We start from the raw sequence: 27,472 nt of genomic DNA on the forward strand, positions 1-27,472 counted from the left end.
TAGTGCCAACCCTACAGCAAAAAGAGTGAGAATTACTATGGATATGAAGAAAGAGATCATTGCTAAGTATGAAAGTGGAGTGTGTGTCTCCGAGCTGGCCAGGTTGTACACAAAACCCCAATCAACCATCGCTACTATTGTGGCCGAGAAAACAGCAATCAAGGAAGCTGTTCTTGCCAAAGGTGCAACTTTGTTTTCGAAACAGAGATCGCAAGCGATAGAAGATGTTGAGAGACTGTTATTGGTGTGGATAAACGAAAAACTGATAGCAGGAGATAGCATCTCTCAAGCGATCATATGTGATAAGGCTAGGAAGTTGCATGACACGATTTAATTAGAAAAATGCCTGCAACTAATGATGATGTGAGTGAATTTAAGGCCAGCAAAGGTTGGTTTGAGAGATTTAAGAATCGTAGTGGCATACATAGTGTGATAAGGCATGGTGAGGCTGCCAGTTCGGACCAAAAAGCGGCTGAAAAATATGTGCAAGAATTCAAGGAGTACATAGACAGTGAAGGACTGAAACCTAAACAAGTGTTTAATTGTGATGAAACAGACCTGTTTTGGAAGAAAATGCCAAACAGGACCTTCATTACTCAGGAGGAAAAGGCACTCCCAGGACATAAGCCTATGAAAGACAGGCTTACTCTGTTGATGTGTGCCAATGCTAGTGGTGATTGCAAAGTGAAGCCTTTATTGGTGTATCACTCTGAAACTCCCAGAGTATTCAGGAAAAACAATGTCCTCAAGGCTAATTTGTGTGTGCTGTGGAGGGCAAACAGTAAGGCATGGGTCACTAGGGACTTTTTCTATGACTGGTTACACCATGCATTTGCCCCCACTGTGAAAAATTACCTAATTGAAAAGAAATTAGACCTTAATTGCCTCCTGGTATTAGACAATGCTCCTGGTCATCCTTCAGACGTGGCAGAGCGACTTTCTGCGGAAATGAGCTTCATTAAGGTCAAGTTTTTGCCTCCTAATACCACTCCTCTCCTGCAGCCCATGGACCAGCAGGTCATTGCAAACTTCAAAAAACTGTACACACAAGCTCTGTTTGAAAGGTGCTTTGTAGTGACCTCAGAAACTCAATTGACTCTAAGAGAGTTTTGGAGAGATCACTTTAATATCCTCAATTGTGTAAACATTATAGGTAAGGCTTGGGAGGGAGTGACTAAGAGGACCTTGAACTCTGCTTGGAAGAAACTGTGGCCAGAATGTGTAGACAAAAGGGATTTTGAAGGGTTTGAGCCTAACCCTGGGAATCCTATGCCAGTTGAGGAATCCATTGTGGCATTGGGGAAGTCCTTGGGGTTGGAGGTTAGTGGGGAGGATGTGGAAGAGTTGGTGGAGGAGGACAATGAAGAACTAACCACTGATGAGCTGCTAGATCATCTTCAACAGCAAGAGGCGACACCTGAGGAAACTGCTTCGGAGAGGGGATAGAGAAATTGAGGAAGTTGCCTACTTCAAAGATTAAGGAAATGTGTGCAATGCAGCTTAAAGTGCAAACCTTTTCTGATGAAAATCACCCTCACACAGCTATTGCAAGCTGTGCTGGTGACTATTACACTGACAATGTTGTGAAACACTTTAGGAATGTCATAAAGGAACGGGAGGTACAGGCCTCTATGGACAGATATGTTGTGCGACAGAGGTCCAGTGACTCTGAAGCTGGTCCTAGTGCCATTAAAAGAAGAAGAGAAGTAACCCCGGAAAAGGATTTGCCACCTCAAGTCCTAATGGAAGGGGATTCCCCTTCTAAACACTAACACCATCAACACTCTCCCCTCCTCCCATCCTATCAATCATCACCAGATCTTCAATAAAGGTAAGTGTCATGTAACTGTGCATGTCTTCTTCAGTTTGTGTGTATTAAAATTAATATTTCATGTGGTAATTTTTTTTTTTTGTTCATACTTTGGGGTGTCAGGAACGGATTAATTTGGTTTCCATTATTTCTTATGGGGAAAATTAATTCGCCTAACGATAATTTCGCCTAACGTTGAGCTCTCAGGAACGGATTAATAGCGTTAGGCGGGGTTCCACTGTGCTGATTTTCTAACAGAGTGGTGGATGTGTGGAATGGTCTTTCAAGTAGGGTGATCAAGGCTAGGACCTTGGGTAGCTTTAAAAAGAGATTGGACAAATATATGAGTGGGAGGGGCTGGGTTTGATTGGTGTCGTGGGTATGAGAGTTAATTCTTGGGTAGTTTTGGGTAGGGGTGGCCTTCTGCAGTGTTCCTCCATTCTTATGTTCTAATGTTTTCCTCTTCCAAGTGCTGCTGGACTTCTAACTCTATCATGTACTATGGGGTGCACAACAAAGTACAAATTTATAAAGTAAAAAGACACAAGTGCAACTAATGTGACATTTTATTGTGGCAACATTTCGCTCTCCAGGAGCTTTGTCAACCTGTTACAAACAATACATGGACACAGAGGGTATATATAGGCTTAGAGTAAGGTGTAATACTACTGGTAGTAGTAGTAGTGATAAAAGGACCTAACCAGGACAAAATCCAAGTACCATGAACCAGTCAATGCAGGGGTTTACACTATACCCTGTGCAGGCTGCGACAGGATTTATATTGGTGAAACATCATGAAACCTCGAAACACACCTCAATGAATATATTTATGCATGTAGGAACGATAACTTGAACAACGCTTGCATACAAACACTGAAATTTCACCAATCATCTCTTGAAATTTAAGGACGCCCAATTAGTGATCAAAGAAACTAATTTCCACAGACACAAGTGCCTTGAATCAGCATTAATTGCCGTTTCTAATACAATTAAACATAACAAAGGCAGCTTCACCATCTCTGAAGTCTTAGCAAGAATCTTCCTAAAAACAGTAAACCCTGCCATCACATACTCTCTCCTGCTAATATTACACAAGCACATTACAGAAGATGAACACTGAAATAGGCCTTCTCTAATCCAACCTCCAATAGAAATATCTGTCTAACCTATTTTTATGCTACCTAAGTAATAACTTATATATTCTTTTACTCATGTGAAAGTTGACTGTTCTACCATATTGTATTACCACTACTGCTACTACATTTTATCACTACTACTACTACCAGTAGTATTACACCTCACTCTAAGCCTATATATATATATCCTATGTGTCCATGTTATTTTCATATAGTCGGACTTGAGTCCTGGAAATGGGAAGTACAATGCCTGCACTTTAAAGGAGGGGTTTGGGATATTGGCAGTTTGGAGGGATATGTTGTGTATCTTTATATGTATATGCTTCTAAACTGTTGTATTCTGAGCACCTCTGCAAAAACAGTGATAATGTGTGAGTGTGGTGAAAGTGTTGAATGATGATGAAAGTATTTTCTTTTTGGGGATTTTCTTTCTTTTTTTGGGTCACCCTGCCTCGGTGGGAGACGGCCGACTTGAAAAAAAAAAAAAAAAAAAAAGTGTCCATGTATTGTTTGTAACGGCCTGACAAAGCTCCTGGAGAGCGAAGCATTGCCACAGTAATATGTCACATTAGTTGCACTTGTGCCCTTTTGCTTTATTTTTTTTTTTTTTATTAACACATCGGCTGATTCTAAGCAAGGCAGGATGGCCTGAAAAAGAAAAACTTTCATCATCATTCACTCCATCATTGTCTTGCCAGAGGGGTGCTGTACACTACAGTTTATAAAACTGCAACATTAACACCCCTCCTTCAGAGTGCAGACACTGTATTTCCCATCTCCAGGACTCAAGTCCGGCCTGCCGGTTTCCCTGAATCCCTTCATAAATGTTACTTTGCTCACACTCCAACAGCATGTCAAGTGTTAACCCTTTGACAGTTTTGGTTGTACTATATAAATGTCTTACGAGCCAATGTTTCGGACATACACGTATATATACTCAACAATTCTAGCAGCTTCAAATCAAGCAGGAGAAAGCTGGTAGGCCAACATTTGAGAGAATGGGTCTGTGTGGTCAGTGTGCACCACATAAAAAAAATCCTGCAGCACGCAGTGCATAATGGGGAAAAAAAAAGATCGTTTTTTGGATTAAAACCCCGACTTTGAGGTGTATTTTCGTATAGTATTTATCGTTGTATTCTCGTCTTCATGGTCTCGCGTGATAAAATGGAAAACATATTGCAGAAATAGAGATGATTTTGATTAGTTTCACGATGAAAACAACCTTGAAATTGAGCTCAAAGTAGCGGAAATGTTCAAGAGTAAGCAAACCACACCACACGTCCAATACACGTCAACTGGGGAGTCTAATATTCTTTCACTAGTGCACTGATATTATTTATACCATTTTTACAATAATGCAGTAGTCTGCATAACAGTAACTTTTGTATTTTTTGTATGAATAAAAAATCAAAATAGAAAGCAATAGTAATATAAGAGGGGCCTAGAGACGTGACAATGTTATTTTAGTGTCAAGAATGTCTACATTGTTTATTTTGGACCCTATTTTGAAATTGGCATCTTTTTTAATTTGCATGAAATTGGCCAAATTGCCAATTTCTGACCACTTTATTGGGTAGTTCAAATCGGTAAATGGGCTTATTTCTTGTACTCAACTGATAGAAAAAAATGGAGTTCTAAAGAAATTGCTATGAATTTGGTCAAATGGAACAATGGAATTGGCCAAAAACGGGGCTCAAAGTCGGCGAAATCGCCGACGTGTATATGTCGCCAAGACCACTTTGTGGGAGCGTAATTCCGTGAGTTTTCGACCAAATTTCATACTTTTGGTGTCATTACCATTGGGAAAAGATGCTCTATCATTTCATAAGAAAAAATAATTTTTTTTTTTCCAAAAATTTTGCGATAGAATGACAGTTTCAGAAAGGGGCTTGCGACAGTCAAAGGGTTAAAAACCATTTGTCTCCATTCATTATCAAATATGCTCATGCATGTTTGCTGGAAGTCCAAGCCCCCCTCCCTCCAACCTTTCCTAGGTCGACCCCTACCTTGCCTTCCCTCTACTAAAGATTTATACACTCTCAAAGCCATTCTGTTTCGTTCCATTCTCTCTACATGTCCGAACCACCTCAACAACCCTTCCTCAGCCCTCTGGACAACAGTTTTGGCAATCCCGCACCTCATACCACACACTGCCGTCAGACATGACATCTCTGCTGCCTGCAGCCTTCTCCTCGCTGCAACATTCATCACCCATGCTTCACATCCATATAAGAGCATTGGTAAAACTATACTCTCATACATTCCCCTCTTTGCTTCCAAGGACAAAGTTCTTTGTCTCCACAGACTCCTAAGTGCACAGCTCACCCTTTTCCTCTCATTAATTCTATGATTTACCTCATCTTTCATAGACCCATCTGCTGACACATCCACTCCCAAATATCTGAATGCATTCACCTCCTCTGTACTCTCTCCCTCCAATCTGATATCCAATCTTTCATCACCTAATCTTTTTATCCTTATAACTTTACTCTCTCCTATATTCACTTTTAATTTTCTTCTTTTACATACCCTACCAAATTCATCCACCAACCTCTGCAACTTCTCTTCAGAATCTCCCAAGAGCACAGTGTCATCAGTGAAAAGCAACTGCGACAACTCCCACTTTATGTTTGATTCTTTATCTCTTAACTCCACGCCTCTTGCCAAGACCCTCGCATTCACTTCTCTTACAACCCCATCTATAAATATATTGAACAACCACAGTGACATCACACATCCTTGTCTAAGGCCTACTTTTACTGGGAAATAATCTCCCTCTTTCCTACATACTCTAACTTGAGCCTCACTATCCTTGTAAAAACTCTTCACTGCTTTCAGTAACCTACCTCCTATACCATACACCTGCAACATCTGCCATACTGGCCCCCTATCCACCCTGTCATATGCCTTTTCCAAATCCATAAATGCCACAAAAAACTCTTTAGCCTTATATAAATACTGTTCACTTACATGTTTCACTGTAAACACTTGGTCTACACACCCCCTACCTTTCCTAAAGCCTCCTTGTTCATCTGATATCCTACTCTCCATCTTACTCTTAATTCTTTCAATAATAACTCTACCATACATTTTACCAGGTATACTCAACAGACTTTATTTTTTTTTTAACAAGCTGGCTGTCTCCCACTGAGGCAGGGTGACCCAAAAAGAAAGAAAATCCCCAGAAAGAAAATACTTTCTTCATCATTCAAGGCTTTCACCTCACTCACACATAATCACTGTTTTTGCAGAGATGATCAGAATACAACAGTTTAGAAGCACATACGTATAAAGATACACAACATATTCCTCCAAACTGCGAATATCCAAAACCCATCCTTTAAAATGCAGGCATTGTACTTCCCATTTCCAGGACTCGAGTCCGGCTATATAAAAATAACCGGTTTCCCTGAATCCCTTCACTAAATATTACCCTGCTCACTCTCCAACACTATAATTTTTGCACTCTCTCTTGTCCCCTTTGCCTTTATACAAAGGAACTATGCATGCTCTCTGCCAATCCCTAGGTACCTTACCCTCTTCTATACATTTATTAAATAATATCACCAACCAGTAGGTTGGTAGACAGCAACCGCCCAGGGAGGTACTACCGTCCTGCCAAGTGAGTGTAAAACGAAAGCCTGTAATCGTTTTACATGATGGTAGGGTTGCTGGTGTCTTTTGTCTGTCTCATAAATATGCAAGATTACAGGTAAGTCTTGCTACTTCTACTTACACTTAGGTCACACTACACATACATGTACAAGCATATATATACACACCCCTCTGGGTTTTCTTCTATTTTCTTTCTAATTCTTGTTCTTGTTTATTTCCTCTTATCTCCATGGGGAAGTGGAACAGAATTCTTCCTCTGTAAGCCATGCTTGTCGTAAGAGGCGACTAAAATGCCGGGAGCAAGGGGCTAGTAACCCCTTCTCCTGTATATATTACTAAATTTAAAAGGAGAAACTTCAGTTTTTTCTTTTGGGCCACCCCACCTCAGTGGGATACGGCTGGTACGTTGAAAGAAAGAAGAAGATCACCAACCACTCCAAAACTATATCCCCACCTGCTTTTAACATTTCTATCTTTATCCCATCAATCCCAGTTGCCTTACCCCATTGCATTCTACCCACTGCCTCATGAACTTTCCCCACACTCACAACTGCCTCTTCCTCACTCCTGTAAGATGTTATTCCTTCTTGCCCTATACACGAAATCACAGCTTCCCTATCCCTATCTTCATCAACATTTAACAATTCCTCAAAATATTCCCTCTTTCTTCCCAATACCTCTAACTCTCCATTTCATAACTCTCCTTTGATATTTTTAACTGACAAATCCATTTGTTCCCTAGGCTTCCTCAACTTGTTAATCTCACTCCAAAACTTTTTCTTATTTTCAACAAAATTTGTTGATAACATCTCACCCACTCTCTCATTTGCTCTCTTTTTACATTGCTTCACCACTCTCTTAACCTCTCTTATTTTCTACATATACAGTGGACCCCCGCATAACGATTACCTCCGAATGTGACCAATTATGTAAGTGTATTTATGTAAGTGCGTTTGTACGTGTATATTTGGGGGTCTGAAATGGACTAATCTACTTCACAATATTCCTTATGGGAATAAATTCGGTCAGTACTGGCACCTGAACATACTTATGGAGTGAAAAAATATCGTTAACCGGGGGTCCACTGTACTCTTCCCTCCTTGCATCACTTCTACTTTGAAAAAACCTCTCATATGCTAACTTTTTCTCACTTACTACTCTCTTTACATCATCATTCCACCAATCGCTCCACTTCCCTCCTGCACCCACTTCTGCTGAACACTCTCACAGTGCTACATTTTTAAATCTACCCCATACATCTTCGACCCCATTGCCTATACTCTCACTAGCCCCTCTATCCTCCAATAGTTGTTTATATCTTACCCTAACTGCCCCCTCTTTTAGTTTATAAACTTTTACCTCTCTCTTACCTGATGCTTCTATTTTCCTTATATCCCATCTACCTTTTACTCTCACTGTAGCTACAACTAAAAAGTGATCTGATATATCTGTGGCCCCTCTATAAACATGTACATCCTGAAGTCTACTCAACAGTCTTTTATCTACCAATACATAGTCCAACAAACTACTGTCATTATGCCCTACATCATATCTTGTATACTTATTTATCCTCTTTTTCTTAAAATATGTATTACCTATAACTAAACCCCTTTCTATACAAAGTTCAATCAAAGGGCTCCCATTATCATTTACACCTGGCACCCCAAACTTACCTACTACACCCTCTCTAAATGTTTCTCCTACTTTTGCTTTACATATTGTCAGTAACTGTACCAGCATTTATATAAATTTGTACAAATATGTAATCTTGGAGACTGTGAAAGCTAGTGTACTGAGTGGCTGTAGGAAGGACATTGCGATGCTTAACGCTGAGTTGCTACGCTGCCTGTTCATGACCCAAATTCTCCTACAGTGTACAATACTGACATGTTGTAGAGCCCGAGTTGTCAGTAAACGAGTACGTGGATAACTGAGGAGAGGCTGTACTTGCTTTTAGTCCTAGGCATGGTGTATCAGTACAATTCATTCAAATCATATGTATGAGGAAGCAAGTTACAAATGATTTGGACAATTGCAAATTATTTCCATGGATTTACATAAGATCAGTGATAAGCATTAGTGGTTATAATAAAAAATAAGGAATGAACATTTACAATCAATTACTGAATATAGCACTCATGTAAAAATTAATTGGTGCTTTTTGACAACTGAGTATTATTAAAGTTGCTGGTAGATTCAGAACTTTTGGCATTTTTTGGCCTTTTATTTACATGCAACTCGAGTCGTACATGTGGTATATCAAAGAGATATTTGTTCCTTATATTGTGTCTGTTGCAGCTTCATCTTTCTTAGGTTATTCTGGGTTAATAACCCAAAGAAAGTTTTCTCTGATAATTCATGAGGGCAACACAGGGAGAATGCTTGGAACTGTTACCATTTGTACCAAATGTCAAATTGATAAATCAAATTCATGAGGGCTGAACCTACAAGAAAACAAGTGTTGGTTGTAAAAATAAAATGGAGGCTATCATACGACTGACATTTACAGAATACTACTTTATTGCAGATTGAAACTGTTTGAAATGTCGCCAATAACAGTATTTTGCCAGATTATATTTTAATTTTCTTTTAGCAAAACTTTGTATAGGTACAATACTAGCTCAATGAATAGATGAAAGATGGCCTAAGCATTCAAGCAGTTGGAAAGACACTATGTTTGAAGTACAACCTTTATTGCAGCATATCTTTCATGACTGAACTTTATGAAGTCATGAAGGAAACATTGTAATAAAGGTTTCACTGCATACAAAAGCATAACAGGACTTTTTTTTTTATACATACCATAGTACCTCCATTGATATTGGTCTGCAGAGTAGAAACATGAGCCAATTTCTGCTGGATATTTATGTATGCTTGTTGACTGGCCAATTCCTGCTTCTGCTGATTCACTGACTGTAATAAAGACCGATGTTCTGCCATCAAACTCTCCCGAGCAGTGGCTAAATTTTGTCGTTCCGTTTCTGTACTGGTCTGAAGAATGAAAAAGATGTTATTTCTCCTTCAAGATTTTAACAAAATTAATGGCAAAAAAATGTAAAATAACTTATGTGTACATTTAGTTCTGTAATATTTGCAACTAGTATACACTGCACAGATATGAAGATGTACATTTTACTGAATACTAGTACTGGCTTAACTACATAGTCCATAATCACTAATCTTTAATAATTCACCAAGTTTGCCATTTTTTTTTTTTCAACAAGTCGGCCATCTCCCACCGAGGCAGGGTGACCCAAAAAAAGAAAGAAAATCCCCAAAAAGAAAATACTTTCATCATCATTCAACACTTTCACCACACTCACACATTATCACTGTTTTTGCAGAGGTGCTCAGAATACAACAGTTTAGAAGCATACACATATAAAGATACACAACATATCCCTCCAAACTGCCAATATCCCAAACCCCTCCTTTAAAGTACAGGCATTGTACTTCCCATTTCCAAGACTCAAGTCCGACTATATGAAAATAACCGGTTTCCCTGAATCCCTTCACTAAATATTACCCTGCTCGCACTCCAACAGATCGTCAGGTCCCAAGTACCATTCGTCTCCATTCACTCCTATCTAACACGCTCACGCACGCTTGCTGGAAGTCCAAGCCCCTCGCCCACAAAACCTCCTTTACCCCCTCTCTTTAACCCTTTCGAGGATGACCCCTACCTCGCCTTCCTTCCCCTATAGATTTATATGCTTTCCATGTCATTCTACTTTGATCCATTCTCCTTAAATGGCCAAACCACCTCAACAACCCCTCTTCTGCCCTCTGACTAATACTTTTATTAACTCCACACCTTTTCCTAATTTCCACACTCCGAATTTTCTGCATAATATTTACACCACACATTGCCCTTAAACAGGACATCTCCACTGCCTCCAACCGTCTCCTCGCTGCTGCATTTACCACCCAAGCTTCACACCCATATAAGAGTGTTGGTACTATTATACTTTCATACATTCCCTTCTTTGCCTCCATAGATAACGTTTTTTGACTCCACATATACCTCAACGCACCACTCACCTTTTTTCCCTCATCAATTCTATGATTAACCTCATCCTTCATAAATCCATCCGCCGACACGTCAACTCCCAAGTATCTGAAAACATTCACTTCTTCCATACTCCTCCTCCCCAATTTGATATCCAATTTTTCTTTATCTAAACCATTTGATACCCTCATTACCTTACTCTTTTCTATGTTCACTTTCAACTTTCTACCTTTACACACATTCCCAAACTCATCCACTAACCTTTGCAATTTTTCTTTAGAATCTCCCATAAGCACAGTATCATCAGCAAAAAGTAACTGTGCCAATTCCCATTTTGAATTTGATTTCCCAAAATTTAATCCCACCCCTCTCCCAAACACCCTAGCATTTACTTCCTTTACAACCCCATCTATAAATATATTAAACAACCATGGTGACATTACACATCCCTGTCTAAGACCTACTTTTACCGGGAAGTAGTCTCCCTCTCTTCTACACACCCTAACCTGAGCCTCACTATCCTCATAAAAACTCTTTACAGCATTTAATAACTTACCACCTATTCCATATACTTGCAACATCTGCCACATTGCTCCTCTATCCACTCTATCATATGCCTTTTCTAAATCCATAAATGCAATAAAAACTTCCCTACCTTTATCTAAATACTGTTCACATATATGCTTCAATGTAAACACTTGATCTACACATCCCCTACCCACTCTGAAGCCTCCTTGCTCATCTGCAAACCTACATTCTGTCTTACCTCTAATTCTTTCAATTATAACCCTACCGTACACTTTTCCTGGTATACTCAGTAAAGTTTGCCATATAAAGAAAAAAATATACTCCATATAAGCTATTTCTCACACCCAGAGAAAGATAGGTACACTATTTATTAAAAAAAAAAGTTACGTATTTGTAGCCAGACTAAGAATGAGATGGGAAATTATGATGGTCCAATACAGTATGTATTTAGAGAAACAAACCAATAAAATGTTACATGGGAGAGAGAGAAAAAAAAATGTACAAAATATATGAAGAGCTCTGCAACATACAGCACATACAAGTGGTATCAAACCATTTCTTAAAGCAAAAAATAACAATGAATGGTTTACTAGAAGGTCCTGCAGATCCATGAAATAAGTGAGAGCTTGTTTCATGGCTTGTCCTCAACTAAGAGGACACCTTAGGTTATGTCCTCTTCTCAAGCATAAACAGCCAATAACAATTTATATTTTTGGAAAAGTTCACAGATACAGTTGACCCATGGTTTTAGGCTGGTGCAGAAATTGGCCAATTTAGAAATCAAGCACTTTTTTTGACGAAATTTCTCCTGGATTTCGTGGATCCGCTTGGAAATAGTTGGTATGAAACGTGTCCACCTGGCCGCCGGATGCAATACCTCACACGTATCACAGTCAGTCTCTCTCTCTCTCTCTCTCATCCAGTAAAGAGTACTCTGTGCCTTCATCCATTGTATTTTGTGCTTTCTTCATTGTTTTTGTGCTTTTTTATTGTTTATTAACTGTGAAATAAGCCATCATGGGGCCAAAGAAAGTTCAGAGTGCCAACCCTTTGGTAAAGAAGGTAAGAAACACAATAGAATTAAAAAAAAAAAGTTATAGCAAAATATGAAAGTGATGTACATGTGGCAGAGCTGGCCAAGATGTATGGGAAATCTACATCAACAATCAGTTCCACCCTGTTGAAGAAAGCAGAGATCAAGGAAGTTGATGCTGCTAAAGGTGTAAATATGCTAACGAAACAGAGGTCTTAAACAATCGAGGATGTGGAGAAGTTGTTGCTGGTGTGGGTCAACGAGAAACAATTAGTGGGAGGGAGGATTTCACAGGGGATAATTTGCGAGAAAGCAAGGCAGTTGCACGCGGATTTCATAAAGAAAATGCCAGGAACAAGTGCTGCTGTTAGTGAATTTAAGGCCAGCAAAAGCTGGTTCCACAGATTCAAGAAGCAAAGTGGCATACACAGTGTGGTAAGGCATGGCGAGGCTGCAAGTTCTGACAAACGTGCTGCTGAAGCATTCGTTGATGAATTCATCAGGTACATAGAAGCTGAAGGATTCCTCCCCAAACAAGTGTTCATTTGAGATGAAACAGGCCTCTTTTGGAAGAAAATGCCAAAGAGGACCTACATCACACAGGAGGAAAAGGCACTGCCAGGACACAAGCCAACGAAGAATAGGCTAACTTTTCTGTTCTGTGGTAATGCTAGTGGGGATTTCAAAGTGAACTTTACTGGTGTATCTCACTGAAAATTCCAGAGTGTTCAAGAAAAACAATGTCATCAAGAGTAAATTGTGTCTGATGTGGAAAGCTAATAATAAGGCATGGGTCACGAGGCTAATTTTCCTTGACTGGGTCCATGAAGTGTTTGGCCCAAGTGTGAAGAAATACCTCCTGAAAAATAATTTCCCACTTAAATGCCTCCTGGTAATAGACAATGCTCCTGCTCATCCTCCAGACTTGGAAGACCTATTATTTGAGGAATGTAATTTCATCACAGTGAAGTTTTTGCCCCCTAATACCACTCCTCTCATCCAGTTCATGGACCAGTAGGTCATTTCAAACTTCAAAAGACTGTACACCAAAGCAATGTTTCAAAGGTGCTTTGAAGTGACCTCAGACACTGAACTGACCCTAAGAGAGTTCTGAAGGGATGAATTCAATATCCTCAATTGCATAATAATTAAGGCTTGGCAGAGAGTGACTTCCAGGACTTTGAACTCTGCTTGAAGAAAATTGTGACCAGAATGTGTCCAAGAGAAGGATTTAGAAGGGTTTGAGGTTGACCCTGGGGACCCTACGCCTATTATGGAATCTACTGTGGCATCGCGGAAGTCCGTGGGGTTGGATGTGAGTGGCCAGGATGTGAAATAGTTGGTGGAAGACCATAGGGAAGAGCTAACCAATGAAGAGCTGCAACACCTTCAACTGGAACAGCAACAGACTGCAGCTGAGGATATTGCTTCAGAGGAGGAAGAGAGGGGGCAGAATGTACCTTCTTCAGCAATTAAGGACATTTGTGCAAAGTGGAGTGAGGTGCAACATTTTGCAGAGAAATATCACCTAACATAGCTGTTGCAAGCCGTGTCTGCAACATGTTCAATGACAATGTCTTCTCCCATTTTAGGCAAATCTTAGAGATGCCAGAAACAGACCTCTGGACAGATTTTTTTGTGCGACAGGGGTGCAGTGACTCTCAAGCTGGTCATAGTGGCAGTAAAAGACAAAAAAAGGAAGTAACCTCAGAGAGGGCTTTGATACTTGAAGTCTTTATGGAGGGAGATTCCCCTTCCAAACAATAAACTCTCCTCCCTCTCCCCTCCTCGCCTTCTTCCATATGCCAACAAGAGTCTTCAATAAAGATGTGTAATGTTCATTTATTATTAAATTTAGTGCTTTATATTTATTTCTCATATTGTTCTGTATGTAAAACTGTAGTTATTCTTTAAAAAATGTATTTTTTGTTAGTATTTTTGGGTGTCTGGGCTGTATAGCCCTTGTGGCTTGGCACTTCTTTTTGATTGTAATAATAATAATTTGGGTGTCTGGAATGGATTAACTGAATTTACATTATTTCTTATGGGAAACATTTCGGATTTAGGCCAACCTTCTGGAATGGATTAATTATGAAAACCAGATGTCTACTGTAATTATATTGTCAAGTTAACAGTGTGCTTGTGTATTAATTAAAAAAGCTCCTAGCTATGCATAGCATCTCAAGCAGACTGTAGATATTATATGGTTGGTGTCTAAACCTAGCACTAGTGGAGTGCATTATAACATCCATTATCCTTTGGGATAATGTCATCAGTAGCTATTGTTTCTAATTTATATATACAACTTTCCAGAAAGAATAAAAACTACATAAACATGTTTGAAGATGCAAAGATCCAATGAAAGAAAAGGCCCTATAAGGCAGCTATAATAGGTTGAGCAAGTGGACTTAAGATGGATGATGAAATTTAATGCAATAAGTGCTACGTAAAAGAAATGCAACCCCTCAAAGGGAGGTTCCTTGTTGTTGATGAGGGGCTCTTGATCTAATGAATTGGATCCGTGCTCCAGTTTCCTGAATTAAGCCTGAATACCTACCATCCTCCCAACTACAGGCACTGTATAACCCCTATGGGTTTAGTACTCCCCATGATTATAATAATTTTTTTTTAACACATCAGCCATTTCCCACTGAAGCAGGGTGACCCAAAAAGAAACAAAAAACTTTCATCATCATTCAACACTATCACTCATGCATAATCACTGTCTTTGCAGTGGCACTCAGATACGACAGTCTAAATGTCCCTCCAAACTGCCAATATCCCAAACCCCTCCTTAAAGTGCAGGCACTGTACTTCCCATTTCCAGGACTCAAGTCTGGCTAACCAGTTTCCATGAATCCCTTCACAAAATATTACCTTGCTCACACTCCAACAGCTCATCAGGTCCCCAAAACCATTCATCTTTATCTAACAAGCTCATGCATGCTTGCTGGAAGACCAAGCCCCTTGCCCACAAAACCCTCCATCCATCCTTTTCGAGGACGACCCCTACCCGGCCTTCCTTCCCCTACAGATTTATATGCTCCCCAAGTCATTCTACTTTGTTTCAATCTCTCTAAATGACCAAACCACCTCAACAACCCTTCTTCAGCCCTCTTGACTAATACTTTTAGTAACTCCACACCTCCTAATTTCAACACAATGAATTCTTTGCATAATACTTACACCACACACATTGCCCTTAGACACGACATCTCCACTGCCTCCAGCCTCCTCTTCGCTGCAGTATTTACAACCCATGCTTCACACCCATACAAGAGTGTTGGTACCACCATACTCTCGTACATTCCCTTCTTTGCCTCCATGGTCAATGCACCACTCTTTTTTCCATCATCAATTCTATGGTTAACCTCCTCCTTCATAAACCCATCTGTTGACAAGTCAGCAGATGGGTTTATTCACTTCTTCCATACTCCCTCCCTCCAATGTGATATCCACTTTTTCTTTATCTAAATTGTTTGATACCCTCATCACCTTACTCTTATCTATGTTCACTTTCAACCTTTACACACCCTCCCAAACTCATCCACTGACCTTTGCAACTTTTCTTCAGAATCTCCCAAAAGCACAGTATCATCAGCAAAAAGTAACTGTGTCAACTCCCATTTTGTACTTGACTCCCCATAATTTAATCCCACCCCTCTCCCCAATGCCCTAGCATTTACTTCTTTTACAACCCTATCTATAAATATGTTAACCAGGGTGACATTACACATCCCTGTCTAAGACCTACTTTTACTGGGAAGTAATCTCCCTCTCTACTACATACCCTAACCTGAGCCTCACTATCCTCATAAAAACTCTACAGCATTTAGTAACTTGCCACCTATTCCATACACTTGCAACATCTGCCACATTGCTCCCTTATCCATTCTATCACATGCCTTTTCTAAATCCATGAATGCAACGAAAACTTCCCTACCTTTATCTAAATACTGTTCACATCCCCTACCCATTCTAAAGCCTCCTTGTGCATCTGTAATCCTCCTCTCTGTCTTGCCTCTAATTCTTTCAATAATAACCCTACCATACACTTTACCTGGTATACTCAGTGAACTTATTCCCCTATAATTTTTACAATCTCTCTTGTCCCCCTTGCCTTTATATAAAAGAACTATACATGCTCTCTGCCAGCCCCTAGGTACCTTCCCCTCTTTCATACATTTATTAAACAAAAATACCAACCACTCCAACAAACACTTTAACTCCCCCTGCTTTTAACATTTGTCATGATCCCATCAGTTCCAGCTCCTTTACCCCATTTCATTCTATGTAATGCCTCATGCACCTCCCCCACACTCACATCCTGCTCTTCTTCACTCCTAAAAGATGTTATACCTCCCTGGCCAGTGCATGAAATTACTACCTCCTTATCTTCAAAGTTCCTCAAAATATTCCTGCCATCTACCCAGTACCTCCAGCTCCCCATCTGCTAAGTACCCTACTCTGTTTTTAACTGACAAATCCATTCATTCCCTAGGCTTTCTTAACCTGTTTATCACAGTCCAAAACTTTTTCTTATTCTCAGCAAAATTTGGTGACTGCCTCTCCCTCTATCATATGCTCTCCTCTTGTACTCTCTCACCACTCTCTTCACCTTTCTTATACTCTCCATATACTCTGTCCTTCTTATATCACTCCTGCTTTGTAAAAACCTCTCGTAAGCTACCTTTTTCTCTTTTATCGCACCCTTTACCTCATCATTCCACCAATCACTCCTCTTTCCTCCTGCACCCACTCTCCTATAGCCACAAACTTCTGTCCCACATTCTAACACTGCATTTTTAAAACTATCCCATCCCTCTTCAACCCCCCACTACCCATACTTGCACTATCCCACCTTTCTGCCAATAGTTGCTTATACAGTAGACCGTCATTTATCATGAGTTTATTTGTCATGATATGGGTACAGCACGACTGAAGAATTGTGGCACAATTTTATGTAACACATCATAAGATGACTTTAACACGGTTCAGTTTGCGGGACGAAAAAAAACTTCCCTTTTCCTCAAGCGGCTGCCTTGTTGTGGATCAGTGGGGGAGACCTCCTGCTGTCCCCAGCCAACCCCCCCTCCCTGACACCACCCCACCATTCGTACTTCATATGTGTCCAGTCCAATTTCTCTGCTACAAGCTTGTGATTGTGAATTGTGTTTTGATCTTTTAATTGCTATATCTTGTATCTTCCAAGCAATCATGACACCCAGTAGGCATACCAGTGTTGCTCAAAGTGACAAGAAAAAGTGTAAACATTTAAGTCTTAGAATTAAGGAAGGAAACAAAGATATTAGAGAAGATATCCTGTGGCCATAATGAAGTGTTACTTTGTACACACAAAAAAGAGGTAAACATAAGTTTGTGTAGCTGGCTGACTGACTGACTTACTGAGTGACTTGACTGACTTACTGAATGACCTGACTGACTTACTGAACAACTTGACTGATTTACTGAATGACTTGACTGACTTACTGAATTAATTGACTGACTTGCTGAATGACTTGATTGACTTACTGAATGACTTGTCCGACTTACTGAATGACAAGAGACTGAATCACTTGACTGACTTACTGAACGACCTGACTGACTTACTGAATGACTTAAAGTTAGACACTCCAGTACAACCATCAACTTCAGTACCAGAACCTCTACCATCCACCTCAGCCCAGTAGGACCACAGCATAACTCTCCACTCTCTTCACAATCATCCACAAACACCAGCACCCACAATTTAAGGTAAGAAATACTATTATTTCTGTTACATTTGTAGTCTTAAGCAGTAAAAATAACATAATACATCACAAATAATGAACTACAATTATATATTCACTTTTATTTTTATAAGATGTAGAGGCCTAAAAAAAAGTTGTTTGGCTTTTTGGGGCTCCCAGGAACGTAACCCTATTTTTCCCATAAGTTCTTCAGTGTTTTCAGGAACGTAACTACCATGTTAAATAACGGTCTACTGTATTTCACCCTAACTTCCTCCTCCCTAAGTTTATAAATTTTTACCTCTCTCTTACTTGCTGTTTCCATTTTCCTTTTGTCCCATCTACCTCTTACTCTAACTGTAGCTACAACTAAATAATGATCCGATATATCTGTTGCCCCTCTATAAACATGCACATCCTGAAGCCTACCCATCAACCTTCTATCCACCAATACATAATCTAACAAACTTTCATTATGTGCTATATCATACCTTGTATACTTATTTATCCTCTTTTTCATAAAATATGTATTAGTACTTATTACCAAACCTCTTTCTACATATACATTGTTCAATTAAAGGCTCCCCATTTTCATTTACCCCTGACACCCCAAATTTACCTACTACTACACAACATTTTTACCCCCTTTAGCATTGAGATTCCCAACCACAAGTACTCTCTCACTTGGTTGAAAACTCCCAACACACTCAACATTTTCCAAAATCTCTCTCTCTACACTTACTATAACCCACATTTCACATCTAACCCTTATTTTACTCTACATAATCCTTGAATTATATAATTATATACAGCAGGGCCCCGCTTTATGGTGTTTCACTTTACGGCATTCCGCTAATACGGTCATTTCAAATTATGACCAAAACTCGCTATACGGCTCCCCCCACCTGACTTTCTAATACGGTCACCACTCCCCACCCTGTTTGTTTACATTCTTCGTGAGCTCAGTAAGCACTAAATCTCTCCATTTTGTCTGGAAACTCCAAAATTTCAAATGTTTTTAAAAGTTATTTCATATTTTATATATACTCTGATAATTATACTTATGTATACCTGTACTTAAATAAACTTACATACAGGTGTCCCTCAACATTCGCGAGGGTTAGGGGATCAAGAGCCTCGCGAATGTTGAAAAAACGTGAATGTTTGGTGCCCCAATATATTGTAGGGAAATATAATACAATACGTACTGCTTAACTTGTTGAACCATGAACAATCATAAAATACATGAAAACGTCCTAAGTTGTACTAAATATATACATGTTATGCTTTAATAACATGTATGTTATTAAATACCACAGACTCCACCACTGCCTCCACCACTTCCTCAACCAATGTGAGTCCCTACTACCCTCCCTCCGACCCCCGCAACTGGCAGCCAGCCCTCCCACCACTCAGTGTGGTGAGTGTTTTGTTTGTTCATTATTTGCTATTAAACTACAGTATAAATAATGTAAACACATTCATGACTGCATATTGGAATGGCTATTTGAACAGGTATTGGACGGTGACATCATGTGTTTACTCTTGAACACAGCAAAGAATCAAACATTTCTGCTACTGCTAATAATAACAATAGTAATAATAATAATAATAATAATAATAATAATACGATATAATTGAAGAAGGAAATTGTACAAAAATACGAGGGAGTGGTTGACACATCGTCAGTGTGGCTTTGTTTATGCTGGAGTGAACATTAGTCTCCCTGCTCTTCCAAACATTTCACAATAATTCAGCGGTTGAGGCAGTGGTAGAGGCAGTGATAGATACAGTGATAGAGACAGTGATAGAGGCAGTGATATTATTATTATAATCAAAAAGAAGCGCTAAGCCACAAGGGCTATACAGCACTGCGAGGCAGTGATAGAGGCAGTGATAGAGACAGTGATAGAGGCAGTGGGTGAGGCAGTGGTATTTACTAACATATACGTATGTTATAAATAATAATAGTACATGTTATAATAATAATAATAATAATAATAAATAATAATAATAATAATAATAAATGTTATTCATAATGTACTATTATTATTTATAACATATATGTTAGTAAATATCACTGCCTCTATCACTGCCTCTACCACTGCCTCTACCACTGCCTCTACCACTGCCTCTACCACTGCCTCTACCACTGCCTCAACCACTCCAGTCACACTCAATCTACAAGCACCAAACAATGAATTATTGTGAAATGTTTGGAAGAGCAGGGAGACTAATGTTCACTCCAGCATAAACAAAGCCACACTGACGATGTGTCAACCACTCCCTCGTATTTTTGTACAATTTCCTTCTTCAATTATATCGTATTATTATTATTATTATTATTAGCAGTAGCAGAAATGTTTGATTCTTTGCTGTGTTCAAGAGTAAACACATGATGTCACCATCCAATACCTGTCCAAATAGCCATTCCAATATGCTGTCATGAATGTGTTTACATTATTTATACGTACTGTAGTTTAATAGCAAATAATGAACAAACAAAACATTCACCACACTGAGTGGTGGGAGGGCTGGCTGCCAGTTGCGGGGGTCGGAGGGAGGGTAGTAGGGACTCGCAGGTGGCGGGAAACTTGAATATGATTTGGCGGCTGGGAATTTGGTGGCTGGGAATTTGGCGGTTGGGAATTCACGAATGTGTGAAGCCCGCGAAAGCTGAAAACATGAATGTTGAGGGAGACCTGTACTGTGCTGGCATGCAGGTACACATTAAAATCAGTAAGAGTGTCTTATGTCTCCAGACGTCATATTAGTAATGATAATAATAATCATCGAGTCTCATTTAAATGTCGTATATTATGTTAAATACACATTTTCATTAATCCATCTATGATATCTTTTCAAAATTATATAATAAACACGATACATAACATAAAAAGATGATAAATACACCCCACAATAGAATAAATAAACATAAATTTGAGATGTGGTAGCAGACGACTTGCACAAGTGACGCCATATTAGAAATGATAATAATAATAATAATCACCGAGTCTCATTAAATGTTGTATATTACGTTAATATACACATTTTCATTAATCCTTCCATGATATTTTTTTCAAAATTATATAATAAACACGATACATAACATAAAAAGATGATAAATACACCCCACAATAGAATAAATAAACATAAATATGAGATGTGGTAGCCAGATAACTTGTACAAGTGACGCCAAGAATAACATTTTCTCTAATCTAACATAAGAGAAAATGTGTTACTGGGGGTAACTGTAGAAAATTATTCCTTTTGTATGTATGTAAGTTTATTCAGGTATACACAAATACAGTTACATAGATTATCATACATAACAACATATGTGTAGAGAACCTAGGAAAACCCAAAAAAGTCAGAGTGACTTATTTCCATTGCCTTCACTCAGAGCATCATTTCTTCTCAAAATGATGTTACATGAGAATGGGAGTGTTCTTCTTTATTTATTCTACCATATCAATGTAAAGACAGCCTGTACACAATGTAACTTGTACACAAACCAGACGTGTACACTTCGTTTACAAAACTTACCTTCGCCTGGTTTGTTTACATAACTCTGCGCCTGTCCTCTCTCATTTATTTGTTTTATCTCATTTACTTACTCCTGACCCTACATTAAGACTACAAATATTTTAAGGTAAGTAATGAGTGAACTGTATGTACATTTTATCGCTCTGGGATGCTTAAATGTAATAGAATATTATGTGTAGGTGGGTTGGCCTGGTATGGTAGCCCGGCTGACTACCATACATACCACACTTGATTTTTTACAATAAATACTACTCATCTCACCCTATATTTTAAGGTAAGTAATGAGTGAACTGTATATACATTTTATCGCTCTGGGATGCTTAAATATCATAGAATTGTATGTGTGGGTTGGGTGGCCTGGTATGATAGCCTGGCTGACTACCATACATACCACACTTGATTTCTTACAATAAATACTACTTGTCTCACCCTAGATTAAGACTATAAATATTTTAAGGTAAGTAATGAGTGCACTATGTGTGTATTGTACTTTTGTATTGTTTTTTGATGCCTGGTTCTATTGCTAACTTAATATATGTTAGTGTAAACTTGTTATCTAGTGTTTGTATGCATTTGTAAGTGGAAAAAAAGGGTGTTCCACTTTACGGCGGTAGCCTGGAACCTAACCAGCCGTATAAGTGGGGCCCTACTGTAATAATATAAGAATCAAATGCAAGAAAAAAACAGACCACATGAAGAATACAGTGATAAAATACTAAGTGTAATAAAGAGAGCCTTAGGAGTCATCATTAACTAAATACTGCAACTAGAAGATCTGATAAATGAAGTGTGATACTCATACTACACTGTCAAACTTCTAAATAGCATCTCAATATATAGAATGAGAAATGTTAAAAACCTATTAACATAAAAGATTAAACCAAAATTAGACTATGCATGATTATACACTTGAAAAATCTGAACAATACAAAAATGTCCAAAGCAAGTTATGAAATGGATCTCAGAGAAAAAAGCAAATGAATTATAAGGAAAGGCTAAATGCTTTAAATATGACATTATTAGCCAACAGGACTTATAAGCACCAATGCTGGGGGAACAATACCATTGTTTAAAACTAAGTTGTTAGTTTTAAACAATGGTAAAGGAATACTTAAAAAAAAGCTCTTCAAAGTGGTAGAAATATGGGATGGGTTACAAGAGGAGGTAGGAAGTGCCATAACCTACAGAACCTTGACATTTGATGGAGTTTTTCTACTCTCACAGCCCAGTCCTGGGCCAGGCTTGTCTTGTGCTTTTTTGGTCAAGCAGGCTGTTACTACTGGTGGCTTGAACATTAAAATGGTATAAAATACCGACAGGTTGTTAGGTAAGACACATATGCAACAGTTAGGTATCTTTATTATGAAACGTTTCGCCTACACAGTAGGCTTCTTCAGTCAAGTACAGAAAAGTTGATAGAAGCAGAAGATACTTGAAGACGATGTAATCAGTTTCATACTATGGAACAATGCTCTTCTCCAGACTGAGGGACTGACCACCTCAAAACTTTAAGGGTGATGGACTGATTACATCGTCTTCAAGTATCTTCTGCTTCTATCAACTTTTCTGTACTTGACTGAAGAAGCCTACTGTGTAGGCGAAACGTTTCATAATAAAGATACCTAACTGTTGCATATGTGTCTTACCTACTGGTGGCTTGCTGAACATCATGAATATACTTCTACTTTTGTAGTTAAAAATAGGTAATTTTCAAACAACTGGATTCAATGTATGTTATTCTTTAGACAAATGACCATATTTTGTACTAAAAATAATGAAGTTTAAATAATGACATTCATTGGACATTAAAGTGTCATCAGGGATCCCTATTAAGTTTGATAAAACCAAGCCATGAAGCAATCATAACCGACACAAGTGTTAAGCACATATACAGTATACATAATTTGTTCTACATAATACTGCATAATGGAAGTGGCTTCCCATTACTGACCATAAGCATAATACCAACCTGTAGGTGTCTTCGTTCTTCTACCATTGCTTGGCGCTCCATTTCAATTTTCATTCGCTCTTGAGCTAGCCGCCACCGTTCCTTTTCAACCTAGAATATTATTTAAAACTGTAGCAACAAATGAGGCTGCAATGAGAAAAGGTGCATAATTATATAAGTTCTGTATGCATGTGCACAAATATACCACTGAGTTGATTATAAAAAAGTTATCACTAAGAAACCATAAACAGCAACTGCTTGATTTTATGACCCTTGTTTAAATGAAATAAATTATCATAACCATTTGCCATTATAGTTATCAAAATGTTTAAATGTCTAGTGAGAGTCAAGCACACTGCAAAAAAAAATACTCAACTGGGTCCCTGCAGCCATAAAAAAACCCAGCCAGTGCAGGTAAAAAAAATTATGAAAGTCAAAAAAATTCTTTAATGGCCATCTCCTGCCAAGGCAAGGTGACCCAAAGAAAGCACATTAACCATTATACATTCAGTCACTGTCTTGCCAAAAGTGTGTTGACTTTTGGCAAGACAGTGACTGAAAATACATAATAAGTTGAGGAAGCCGAGGGAACGAATGGACTTGATAGTTAAAGATAGGAGAGGAGAGTTATTAAATAGAGAGTTAGAGGTATCGGGAAGAGGGAGGGAATATTTCGAGGAATTGTTAAATGTTGATGAAAATAGGGAAGCTGTGATTTCATGTATAGGGCAAGGAGGAATAACATCTTGTAGGAGTGAGGAAGAGCCAGTTGCGAGTGTAGGAAAAGTTTGTGAGGCAGTGGGTAGAATGAAAAGAGGGAAGGCAGCTGGGATTGATGGGATAAAGATAGAAATGTTAAAAGCAGGTGGTGATATAGTTTTGGAGTGGTTGGTGCTTTTATTTAATAAATGTATGGAAGAAGGTAAGATACCTAGGGATTGGTACAGAGCATGCACAGTTCCTTTGTATAAAGGCAAAGGGGACAAAAGAGAGTGCAAAAAATTACAGGGGAATAAGTCTGTTGACAATTTTCTTCTTATTCTTTTTAGTAATCATTACAGGAAAAAAGGTTACTAGTCCACTGTTCCTGGTCTTTTAGTTGACATTTACAACCCGCATGGCTTACAGAGGAAAGATTCTTATTCCACTTCCCCATGGACATAAAAGGAAAAGTAATAAGAAATAAGAACTATTAACCCTTTGAGGGTTTTGGTCGTACTAGTATGTTTTACGCGTAGGGGTTTTTGACGTACTAGTACTCATAAATTCTAGCGGCCTCAAATCTAGTGGGAGAAAGCTGGTAGGCCTTCATGTGAAAGAATGGGTCTATGTGGTCAGTGTGCACAGTCTAAAAAAAATCCTGCAGCACACAGTGCATAATGAGAAAAAAAAAAAACTTTGACCATTTTTTTTAATAAATCAGCGACTTTGCAGTGTATTTTCGTATGGTATTTATTGTTGTATTCTAGTTTTCTTGGTCTCATTTTATAGAATGGAAGACATATTACAGAAATTGAGATGATTTTGACTGGTTTTACAATGAAAGGTGCCTTGAAATTGAGCTCAAAGTAGCAGAAATGTTCAATTTTTACCAAACTTCAAAAGTAAACAAATCGTGCCAAGCGTGCAATACACGTCAACTGGTGAGTCTAATATTCTTTTACAAGTGCACCAATAATATTTATACCATTTTTTACACTAATGCAGTAGTCTGCATAACAGTAAATCTTATATTTTTTGTGAGAATAAAAATTCAAAGTGGAAAGCAAAAGGATATAAGAGGGCCCTTGAGACGTGACTAATGACTAGAGGAAATGTCATTTTAGTGCCAGGAATGTCTTTCTTGTTTATTCTGGACCCTATTCGGAAATTGGCATCTTTTGAAATTTGTGTGAAATTGGCAAAATTGCTAAATTCTGACCACTGTACTGGATAGTTGAATTTATAAATGGGTGGTTTCTTGCACCCATTCGATAGAAAAAATGGAGTTCTAGCGAAATATTCATGTTTTTTGTCGACTAGTACAGTGAAATTGGCCGAAAATGGGGCTCAAAGTGGGCAAAATCGCCGATGCGTAAATATCGCCGAGACCGCTAACTTTGCGAGAGCATAATTCCGTAAGTTTTCTATCAAATTTCAAACTTTTGGTGTCTTTATGATCGGGAAAAGATTCTCTATCTTTTCCTAAGAGAAAATAATTTTTTTTTTTTTTAAATTTGGCCGACCCTGAGAACGAGTTTCGGAGAGGGCCTGTCGACCCTCAAAGGGTTAAGATAAAATAAAAGAAAACTGAGATGAGTGTGTATAAATAAACATGTACATGTATGTACATGTACATGTATATGTAGTAGGTTGGTAGACAGCAACCACCCAGGGAGGTACTTCCGTCCTGCCAAGTGAGTGTAAAACGAAAGCATGTAATTGTTTTACATGATGGTAGGATTGCTGGTGTCTTTTGTCTGTCTCATAAATATGCAAGATTACAGGTACGCCTTGCTACTTCTACTTACACTTAGGTCACACTAAACATACATGTACTCGTTTATTTATACACACTCATCTGAGTTTTCTTTGATTTTATCTTAGTTCTTGTTCTTATTACTTTTCCTTTTATATCCATGGGGAAGTGGAATAAGAATTTTTCCTCCGTAAGCCATGCGTGTTGTAAAAGTCAACTAAAATGCCGGGAACAATGGGCTAGTAACCTCTTTTCCTGTAATAATTACTAAAAAGAATAAGAAGAAGAAAATTGTCAAAATGGGAAGTCTGAATGTGCATGGATGTTGTGCGAATGATAAGAAAGAGATAATTGTGGATGTTATGAATGAGAAGAAGCTAGATGTCCTGGCTTTAAGTGAAACAAAGCTGACGGGGGTGGGCGAGTTTCAGTGGAGAGGAATAAATGGTATTAGGTCAGGAGTTTCAAATAGAGTTAGAGCTAAAGAAGGAGTAGCAATAATGTTGAAGGATAAGCTATGGCAGGAAAAGAGGGACTATAAATGTATTAATTCAAGGATTATGTGGAGTAAAATAAAGGTTGGATGTGAGAAGTGGGTTATAGTAAGTGTATATGCACCTGGGGAAGAGAGAAGTAAAGAGGAGAGAGAGAGAGATTTTGGGAAATGTTGAGTGGATGCGTGGGGAGTTTTGAACCAAGTGTGAGAGTACAGTGGACCCCCGCCTTACGATATTAATCTGTTCATGAGAGCTCATCGTAAGCCGAAATTATCGTAAGGCGAATTAATTTTCCCTATTAGAAATAATGGAAATCAAATTAATCCGTGAAAGACACCCCAAAGTATGAAAAAAAATTTTTTTTTGCCACATGAAATATTAATTTTAATACACACAAACTGAAGAAGACATGCACAATTACTACTCTACTAAAAATAGAATACATGACACTTACCTTTATTGAAGATCTGGTGATGACTGATGGGATGGGAGGAGGGGAGAGTGTGGAAGTTGTTATTGATTAGAAGGGGAATCCTCTTCCATTAGGACTTGAGGTAGCAAGTCCTTTTTCCGGAGTTACTTCCCTTCTTCTTTTAATGCCACTAGGACCAGCTTGAGAGTCACTGGACCTCTGTCACACAATAAATCTGTCCAAAGAGGTCTGTACCTCCCGTTCCTTTAAGATTTGCCTAAAACTGGCCACAACATTGTCATTGTAATAGTCACCAGCATGGCTTGCAATAGCTGTGTTAGGGTGATTTTCGTCCATAAAGGTTTGCACTTCAACCCACTTTGCACACATTTCCTTAATCTTTGAAGTAGGCACAATGGATTCCATAACTGGCATAAGCTACTCAGGTTTAGCCCCAAACCCTTAAAAAATCTTTCTTAATTTTAATACTAATTCTCACCCTTTTTACCACAGGGTTGGCACTAGAAGCTTTCTTTGGGCCCATGGTGACTTACTTTGCAGTTACAAGCACAAAACACACTGGGATAAGGTGAAATGTACAGAATGTATGCATGGATGCGACCGCACTTGCTGGCTTGTAAACACTGGCACCCAAAGGGCAGTTGAGGCCACACATGGGACGTGTCCTGGACGAATCACATAAGGCGAGTTTTTTATCGTGAGGCGAGGCAAAATTTTTGCATTCAAATGC

The 27,472-nt window shown here is 38.7% G+C and overlaps 1 protein-coding gene across 4 annotated transcripts in view; it reads right to left on the reverse strand.

Moving 5' to 3' along the window:
- LOC128690813 (fas-binding factor 1 homolog) overlaps positions 1-27,472 on the reverse strand; it is a 209,522-nt gene that overhangs the window by 46,170 nt on the left and 135,880 nt on the right. For all 4 annotated transcript variants that reach the window (XM_070088207.1, XM_070088205.1, XM_070088206.1 and 1 more), the window contains 2 exons: positions 23,376-23,465; positions 9,364-9,552 (listed from right to left, as the gene is read on the reverse strand). In XM_070088207.1, coding sequence (XP_069944308.1) covers positions 9,364-9,552; positions 23,376-23,465 — 279 coding nt within the window. The remainder of the gene's footprint in view (positions 1-9,363; positions 9,553-23,375; positions 23,466-27,472) is intronic.

This window comes from Cherax quadricarinatus, chromosome 24 (assembly GCF_038502225.1).
Source record: "Cherax quadricarinatus isolate ZL_2023a chromosome 24, ASM3850222v1, whole genome shotgun sequence".
Taxonomy (NCBI): domain Eukaryota; kingdom Metazoa; phylum Arthropoda; class Malacostraca; order Decapoda; family Parastacidae; genus Cherax; species Cherax quadricarinatus.